This window comes from Mesocricetus auratus, unplaced genomic scaffold (genome assembly GCF_017639785.1).
Source record: "Mesocricetus auratus isolate SY011 unplaced genomic scaffold, BCM_Maur_2.0 Super-Scaffold_100691, whole genome shotgun sequence".
Lineage (NCBI taxonomy): Eukaryota > Metazoa > Chordata > Mammalia > Rodentia > Cricetidae > Mesocricetus > Mesocricetus auratus.
The window spans coordinates 58,491,678-58,501,011 of record NW_024429267.1 but is presented as its reverse complement, the minus strand read 5'-3'; the positions used below and the strand labels follow the sequence as shown (position 1 = coordinate 58,501,011).

Below are 9,334 nucleotides of genomic sequence, written 5' to 3'. Positions count from 1 at the left end.
GCCCCAAGCCTGCACAAAGGAATGCTGAATCCAGGAGAGAGAGAGAGAGAGAACCCAGGGAAGAGCACACCATTGCTCATCAGTATCAAGTGGTCAGCCCTGAAAACACACACATACAAGCAGCGTTGTGCAGACCGAACAGGCAGTCTCAGCCTCTCTCTCTCTCTCTCTCTCTCACTCTCTCTCTCTCTCTCTCTCTCTCTCTCTCTCTCTCTCTCTCTCTCTCTCTCTCTCTCTCTCTCTCTCTCTCTCTCTCTCTCACACACACACACACAATTAAAAAGAGGTCATAAATTTGAAAGAAAGCAGAGGAGGACACTTGGGAAGATTTGGAAGAAGGAAAGAAAAGAGGGAAATGATGTACTTAAAATCTCATAAAATATTTTGAAAAGAAATGTTATGTCCCCCTTGCAGAATATGAAGAATCAACGGGAATATCTAAAGTTTAAGTTGTCCTGTTTTCTTTCTTGTGTTTAATCTGGGCATTTGATGTCTCTGGAGATATGTTACATAGCTCCGATTGCAGCATGCTGCTCGTCAAGGGCAGACTTGATGGCACCTGCTGCCAAGCCTGGTGACCGGAGGTCCACCAACTCCCACAAATGGTCCTTGGACCTCCACACACATGCATGGATGGCACAGGTGCTGCCCCGCAAATGAATCAAACATAATTTTAAAAATTAAAGCAACCCAGCAGTATTCTACAAGTAGTTCTGGTTAGAGAAACGAGATGTGGGGGCTGGGAGAACAGAATGAAGACGGGTCCACGTTCCCTTGGCTTCTGAATGATAGAGCATCGCGTTTATAAACTGCAGAAAATTTTCAGGCTAAAGAATGAGCGAATGGTGGCAGAAGCCCCTCGGCGGGGACGGTGGGAAGGTTTAAAAAGAAAAAAATGGAAACTAGCCGGGCGGTGGTGGCGCACGCCTTTAATCCCAGCACTCGGGAGGCAGAGGCAGGCGGATCTTTGTGTGTTCGAGGCCAGGCTGGACCGATAGCCTCCGAAACAATACAGAGAAACCCTGTCTCGTAAAAACCAAAAAAAAAAAAAAAGAAAGAAAGAAAGAAATGGAAACTAAAAAAAAAAAATGTTCCTGGCTTTGGCTTTGTGAGAATGGCTTAGTCCTTATTAAAAGCGACGGGAGCTGGTTAAGAGCACCTGTTGCTCTCACAGAAGATCCGCGTGTGGATTCTAGCACGAGCTGGCAGCTCACGACTGTCTGTGGCTCAGGTTCCTGGGGACCCGAAGCCTCTCTGGCCTCTATACACACATGGCATGCGCCTCCCTGTGCGGAACTTTCAAATTTAAGAGACACTGCACACCCGTGGTGGTTGCAGCCTGTCATCCAGCACTCAGTGGGGGCAGGAGGATCCAAAGTTCAACGTCATCCTTGGCTGCAGAGCAGAGTTCGAGGTCAGCCTGGGATGCGTGCGACACTTGCCTTTAAAAATAAAAATAAATCCTTAAATAAAATACACTCCGGAATCGTGAAGGCTTCAAGGGCGCGTTGGCGTCTTCCGTCCAGCTCGTGGGCGCAGTTTGGTGGGTCTCCCCGGGCCCGCAGCCGCGTCCACACAGTCCTTTAGGGGCTCTCCCGGCCCCCGTAGACGCACGCGACCTGATTGGTTTCCCTGGCGACGGTTGCCAGGACAGCGCGTGCCGGCGTCTGGCAGGGCAGAGGAAGCTCTGGCGGCCCTGAAGACAGACCTGAAACAAGCGGGGCCGCGGTAAGTGTGGGGCGGCTCAGGAGGAGGACGGGACCTGGCGGGGGCCGAACCGGGGGCCCAGTGGGGACCGGACCGGGGGCCGACTCGTGGTTTCGGTTTTCCGCGTGGGAAGGGCTGGTGAGGCGGAGGACAGACCCCCTCGTCCCGCGTGGGTCGGACTAGCACGCAGGTCCTGGCAGCTGCCACTGGGCATGTGGCCTCGGGCCCCACCCCACTCCACCCCTGGCTTAGGTGCTGCTGCCCTCCCTTGACCCCCATCCCCCAGGCTGCCTGGGGGATTTAAAAAGCAGGGTCTGGGGCTGAATACAAGGCAGAAGGTGGCCGGCTGGTGGGCAGGGAAGCGCTGCTCAGCGTCCATCCTCACGCGCTCTCCGGCTTCTGGAACCCTGCGCTGGTGCACCCAACCAAACATTCCCCACCCCCCTCTCCTTTGGTCTTTTGAGTAGCGCTTCCCTCTGTAGCCCGGGCTGGCCCACAAGTTACTAAAAAGCCCATGCTGGCCCCCAAATGACAACCATGCTCACGTGTGAAGCCAGAATGGACCGCACACCAAGATGTTGTTGACGGAAGTTTCCGTCCAGCCCATCTCGCCACCCTGCAGTCCCAAATAAACACAGAGGCTTACATTGATTATAAACTGTTTGGCCGATGGCTCAGGCTTCTTATTGGCTGGCCCTCTCTTAATTATATTATCCCATTTCAATTAATATGTGTATCTCCACGCAATCTTGGCTTACCGGCGATGCCCAGGTCTCCTGCTTCCTGGCAGCTACATGGTCTCTCTCACGACTCACCTTCTCTCTCCTTCCCTGAATTCTCCTAGTCTGGTAGCCCCACCTATACTTCCTGCCTGGCTACATCCCGCCTCTCCATTGGCCGAAGCAGCTTTATTCATCAACCAATAAGAGAAACATGTATTCACAGCGTACAAAAAGACATCCCCCATCAAAGGAAAACAAAACGAAGATTTGTGCAATTATGGCTGTCTGTGGTTATCTAAGTATTTGTCACAATTACTTGTGATTACCTTGATGGTTACAAAGTATAATTATCCATAAAAGGCCAAATTCTTTCACTGTCTCTAGAAATATTAGTTAAACACCTGCCGTGTCCTGTATCACGGCCACGAACAAGGTGGATGAAAACGGTGTGTCCTGCTAGCCTGGTGGCACATACCTGTAACGCTAGCGTTTGAGGGGTTAACACAGGTGGATGCGTTGAGTTTGAGGCAAGCCTGGTCTACACAGCAAGGGACAGCACTAGGCTAGCCATTGCAGGACCCTGTCTCAAACGACTAAAAAGAAGAAACAAATGTTTGCCCTCTGGAAGTTAACATGCTATGGGGAGAAAACAGACAATTTGGGGAGCCGTTACCTGTCAGGTGAAAACGGTGAGCCACCCGGGAAGTGAGATGGGGGTATGGACGGTAGTTCACATTCATTAACAACTTGACTCGATTTAGAACCCTGTGGGAAATGCACCTCTGAGTGTTGAGTGTGCCTGTGAGGGTGTTTCCAGAAAGGCTTATCCGGAAGGGGAAGGCACACCGCCCCATGGAGTCCCAGACTGGAGAGGGGAGTGGAGTAACCGCGTTGTTTGTCCTCTCTCTGCTTCCGGAGAGTGGACGTTTGCAGGTCCCGCCCCTCCCTGCAGGGGTGGGCTGTGTCCTCTAAGACTGTGAACCCAGCCCACCAAGCCCTTTCTCCCCGAGGCTGCTTTCCCGGCACACACCCGTGCCCTCAGAAACGAGAAAGGCGATGGACACACAGACGGGAAAGTCCGGCTCTGCCACAAACTGGGAACCATTCAGACATCCAAATGGCAGCCGCAGGCAAGGCCCAGTGTGCGGCTCCTAGACGCTAAATACTGCACGGTAGTGAAAAGGAACGGCCCGATGCACGCGGCCCTGGGAGTGAATATCTGGGAGGTGGCACTGGGCAAAAGGGGAAAAGGAAAAAATAAAAAGATCTAGCCACAAAGACCTGGTCACTGCATGGTCTAGTCTTGTGAAATTCCGCAGAAGGCAAAGCCAGTCAACAGAGGCATCGTGGAGCCGGGACTGGCAGGGAGTGTGGGAGCAGGGGACACACAGGAGCTCTTGGTAGGTGGAGATGCCTTTGTGACGGGGTGGCCTGGCCGAGAGGTCGTGTCTGTCGTAGAGTAGAGTAGCGGCCATGGTGTGTGTGTGTGTGTGTGGGGTCGATATGTGGGCCAGGACACGATTGTGGTGGTGTAGGGATAAAAGAAAAACTAGCCCTGCCCTGGGCAATTAACTGGAGGAAAGGCCGCTGCCCTGGGCCCCCTGAGTAATTAACGGAGGTTATTTAACACGCCCGCATGCAGGCATGCGCTGCTTGCTGACTCTGAGCAGTAGGTGAGCATCCAGGCAGAGGGAGGCAGGGCATGTGGAGGTTTTGGGAGAGATGGGTGGTCCCAGGAGACAGGAGCTGTTTCCTCGATTCTGCTTGGGGCTTGGAGGAGGCTGGGACAGACATCTTGTGACAAACTGCTTTGATGTTGATAGTGAAATTTCAGAGAGGGGACAGGAAACCATGGTGGCTTTGTTGCTATTATGCCCTGAGGTAGATAAGGTTTTGTGCCAACGTAAGCCCTTCCCTTGCCCATGGAAAGAAAGAACAGACCTGGGCAAGGATGTCTGTCAGACAGACTTGACTGCAGGGGACTCCCTCTCCTCATCACGTCAGACGCAGCCCTTAGAGCTTGTCTTCTGAGCCCCAGCGGTGGCCACCTCAGAAGCACAGGTAGAAAGATTTGCTGGGCTTTCTAGTCATGATGTATGTGCTTTAATGTATGCAAATTATACCTCAAATAAATTGTTTGTGCATTTATTTATTTGTTTGGTTGTTTTTGGTTTTTGACACGCACAGCCCCATGTAGCCCAGGCAGACCTTAAACTCCGAATTCTCCCGCTGGGATTGTAGGTATGTTTCATCACCCAGATCTATCCCTCGGCTCTGAAAGAAGAAGTCATGGTCAGGGCCCATTTTCCAGAGGTTGGGATCCAGCAGTTCTAGGGATGGGCCCAGACATGTTCAGTTTTGGCACCTCCTGTGAGATGCTAATGTGTCAGCCAGGGTCGAAGGCTGGTGACAGAGGGACCAGGCATGTATGTCAGAACCATGAGTCTGCTGCTGCCACTGGCAGGCAGGGCCTCTGCTCAGCCGTGGCTCTGGTGACCTGAGGTGAAGGACTCCAAATGTCTTCTTGGACTCACTGATGACTCAGTAGACAGTCTGGGCCACAGAGGGCCCACATCGTGTCACTTGTCTTGGTTTCTGTGTTCTCAGGGCAGGATGGCGGCAGAAGAAAGCTCAGCAGACACCCTGAGACTCCAGTTCAAGGCCATGCAAGAGCTGCAGCACAGAAGGCTACGGAAACAGATGGAGAAGAAGAAGGAGAAGGAGCAGAGCTGCAAGGCTGAGCAGGAGATGCTTGTGGAGATCCCAGACCACCTCAGCCTGCTGGACACAGAGGAGCAGGACCTGAAAAACAGCTTTGAGAAGAGGTAAGGAACTCCTCAGCAGCACGCAGGCGGGTGGAGAGGGAGGGGTGGAGGAGAGGGAGGGGTGGAGGAGAGGGAGGGGTGGAGGAGAGGGAGGGGTGGAGGAGAGGGAGGGGTGGAGAGAGAGGGAGGGATGGAGGAGAGGGAGGGGTGGACAGAGAGGGAGGGGTGGAGCAGAGGGAGGGATGGAGAGAGGGAGGGATGGAGAGAGGGAGGGATGGAGAGAGGGAGGGATGGAGAGAGGGAGGGGTGGAGGAGAGGGAGGGGTGGAGAGAGGGAGGGATGGAGGAGAGGGGGAATGGAGGAGAGGGATGGAGGAGAAGGAGGGGTGGACAGAGAGGGAGGGGTGGACAGAGAGGGAGGGGTGGAGGAGAGGGAGGGATGGAGAGAGGGAGGGATGGAGAGAGGGAGGGATGGAGAGAGGGAGGGATGGAGAGAGGGAGGGATGGAGAGAGGGAGGGATGGAGAGAGGGAGGGGTGGAGAGAGGGAGGGATGGAGGAGAGGGAGGGATGGAGAGAGGGAGGGGTGGAGGAGAGGGAGGGGTGGACAGAGAGGGAGGGGTGGAGGAGAGGGAGGAAGGAAGGAAGGGAGGAAGGAAGGAAGGAAGGAAGGAAGTAAGGAAGGAAGATAGAGAACTAATTCAACTGGGCAACTGCTCGTAGGCTCAAAGTGAGTTTGGCACTGATGGCTGAGGTCTCCTGTAGCTGCTAGGTGGCGTACTTAATACCAGATGGAAGGACGGTAAACTCCTCAGGGCTGGTGTATTTGGCTGGATTTTTTACAGTCACTGGGCTGAAGCCCGTGTTTCCAAGGGATGGGGTGGGGTTGGTAGTTCCCCTCTGCCAGTGCTCCCACACACCCGAGAGGCAGCAGCACGCGAACCTCCATGCTCTGACGCGATGCAGATCCCGGATTCCCTCCTTTTCTTTGGGGGGACATCCAGCGTGTTCTCGCTGCTCTGGACCTGGCAGCCCCTGGTGCACACTGATGTACGAGGCTGATGTGGCACTCCTGCCAGCCTTGTGCTGAAGGCCACAGCCATGATGAGCTGCCTCTGCTCCTAGCTTTGCTCAGAATCTATTTTTGCTGGCTTCAGACTGTACACACACACAAATTCACCCGTACACATGGACACAGATGCTCACAAACACACACAATGAGAGTTTTTACACAACACCTATAAAGAAACACGCCTTCTCACAAGGCACAACCACACTTAAATCACCTAATTACTTTTCAGTCTTATTCTGTACAGACAACGTCTTAGTGCCCTCTAGTGCCCAAACATGGTACCGCATGCCTCAGCAGGAAGCGGGATCCTGGGCGCGGGTCAGTGCCTCTGAGAAGCAGTAGGGTCTACCTTTCCCTTGCAGGGTGCTGGAAGATGAAATCCAGAAGCTTCGTAGTGAACTCAGGGAGACAGTCGATGAGAACGGGCGGCTGTACAAACTGCTGAAGGAGAGGGACTTTGAGATCAAACACCTCAAGAAGAAAATAGAAGAAGACAGGTTTGCCTTCACAGGTAACTCCGCCACAGCTGTGCACTCCAGGCAGTGGGCACAGCTGCCGCATAGGCTCCAGAGAGCAGTGCAAGGGTCACATGGTCACGGTGGTCTGTGGGGTCGCTGGCGGGGTCTGTTTCTCGTTGACCCTTGGCTTGGATGTTACCGGCAACTGCCGTGTGCCAAGGAAGGTTCCGGGACCCAAACACCCTGTACAGGTGCGTGCCACCTTCGGCAGCTGCTAGGCCCTGTAGGCCTGGGCTACACTTTGATCCTTGCTTCTGTTAGTGGAGATTCTGGCACCAGAGGTGTGAGGTCTTGGGGTCATCTTGGCCCCGTGGCTGGCCTTGTTTGTCTGGTTTTTCTCCCCTCCTTCTCTCCCTCCTTCTTTTCTCCTGCCCCCTCCCCTCAGCTCAGGCTGTCCCAGGCTTGGGACCCTTCCCCAGCCTCCTCAGTGCTTGGGTTACTAACACACCAGGCACAGACCCATTTCTTGTTTAACTTAGAACCACGCCGCGCTCCAGTTAGATTCCTGTCCCCACCTGCCGAGGCTGTAGAAATGTTGACACCATCCAAGACCCTCTGCGTTTCCATATTACAAATGGGTGGGGTTTCTCTTTTCCAGACAAGATCTCATGTGACACAGGCTATACTCGTTGTGGCTAAAACGGTTCTTGAGAGGATCCTAAGACAGACATACGTGATCACCTGGAAAGGGACAAGATCTCCTGAGCTAATTGGGAGCATGGGGGAGGGAAGAGGGAGTTAGGAGAAAGAGAAGGGGAGAAGAGGAGGGGAGAGGAGGACATGAGGGAGCAGGAAGTGTCAGGGGAAGAATAAAGGAGAGCCGGCTGGAGAGATGACTCAGAGCTTAAGAACACTGACTGTTCTTCCAGAGGTCCTGAGTTCAATTCCCAGCAACCACATGGTGGCTCACAGTCATCTGTAATGAGATCTGGTGCCCTCCGCTGGCATGCAGGCAGAAGGCTGTATACACAATAAATAAATAAAATATTTTAAAAAAGGAATAGAGGAGAGCAAGAAAAGGGATACCATAATATAGGGAGCCATTATAGGTTTAAAGAGAAATCTGGCACTAGGGAAATGTCCAGAGATCTACAAGATTGACCCCAACTAACAATCTAAGCAATATTGGAGAGAGTACCTTAAATGCCCTTCCGCAATAATGAGATTGATGACTACCTTATATGCCATCCTAGAGCCTTTATTCAGTAGCTGATGGAAGCAGAAGCAGACACCCACAGCTAAACACTGAGCTGAACTCTGGAATCCAGTTATAGAGAGGGAGGAGTGATGAGCAAAGGGGTCAAGACCAGGCTGGAGAAACCCACAGAAACAGCTGACCTGAACAAGGGGGAGCTCACGGACCCCAGACTGACAGCTGGGAAACCAGCATAGAACTGTTCCAGACCCCCTGAATGAGGGTGTCAGTTTGGAGGTCTGGTTAATCTATGGAGCCTCTGGCAGTGGATCAGTATTTATCCCTAGTGCACAAATGGACTTTGGGAGTCCACTCCACACAGAGGGATACTCTCTCGGCCTAGATACACAGGGGAGGGCCTAGATCCTGACCCAAATGATATGACAGACTTTAAAGATCCCCCATGGAAGGCCTCACCCTCTCTGAGGAGCAGAAAGGGGATGGGATAGGGGGTCAGTGGGGGGCAGGGGACGAGAGGAGAGAGAGGAAACTGGGATTGACATGTGAAAGAAGCTTGTTTCTAATTTAAATTTAAAAAAGGGGGGGGAGAATCCTCAAAAAAAAAAAGAACAGGTCTTGAACTCTTGATGGTTTGGTCTGCACCTCCCAAGTGCAGGGATTCAGGGATTGCAGACGTGAACCCCCATGTGGCTTTTATGTGTACTTCACCACCTGTGTGGAAGACTCATGGTCATCGCTGAGGCACTGCCACGTTCATCCCAGGGTTGCAGCTTCAGGGTGGAGCAAGGCTGTGCAGGAGGAAGGGCTGGGGAAGGTGGGGAAAGGATTGTCACACACGCACGCACACACCATACACACACACACACACACACACACACACGCCATACACACACACACATGCACACACGCATGCACATACACATACACAGGCATGCACACATGCACATACACATACACAGGCACGCACGTACCACACACACACACACACACATGCACCGCTCTCCTAGTCTTCTGGTAACTAATAGTGGGCTTTGTTGTTGCATTTGAGTCCCACAGGGAAATTCGCCCCCAGGAAGAGCATCCCTGGGTCATTCCTGTTCTTCTCTGGGGAGTTGTCGGTTGTTTCCCTCTAGAACCCTCCTCCACACGGCTGTGTCCTGTGAGAAACATGGGTGTGCACGCTACGCCTTTCCCCAAACTCAGCTGAGGCGCCGTTTCTTTCTTTTTTCTTTTAATATTTATTTATTATGCCTACATGCCAGAAGAGGGCGCCAGATCTCATTGCAGATGGTTGTGAGCCACTGTGTGCTTGCTGGGAATTGAACTCAGGTCCTCTGGAAGAGCAGTCAGTGCTCTTAACCTCCCAGCCATCTCTCCAGCCCTGAAGTGCCGTTTCT

General features: G+C 53.0%; 1 protein-coding gene across 2 annotated transcripts in view; it reads left to right on the top strand.

Moving 5' to 3' along the window:
- The first annotated feature begins 1,585 nt into the window (after positions 1 to 1,585).
- Ccdc13 (coiled-coil domain containing 13) overlaps positions 1,586 to 9,334 on the top strand; it is a 39,470-nt gene continuing 31,721 nt past the window's right edge. For both annotated transcript variants that reach the window (XM_013122245.3, XM_040739888.1), the window contains exons 1-3: positions 1,586 to 1,728; positions 5,037 to 5,254; positions 6,626 to 6,774. In XM_013122245.3, coding sequence (XP_012977699.1) covers positions 5,043 to 5,254; positions 6,626 to 6,774 — 361 coding nt within the window. In that variant the 5' untranslated portion in view covers positions 1,586 to 1,728; positions 5,037 to 5,042. The remainder of the gene's footprint in view (positions 1,729 to 5,036; positions 5,255 to 6,625; positions 6,775 to 9,334) is intronic.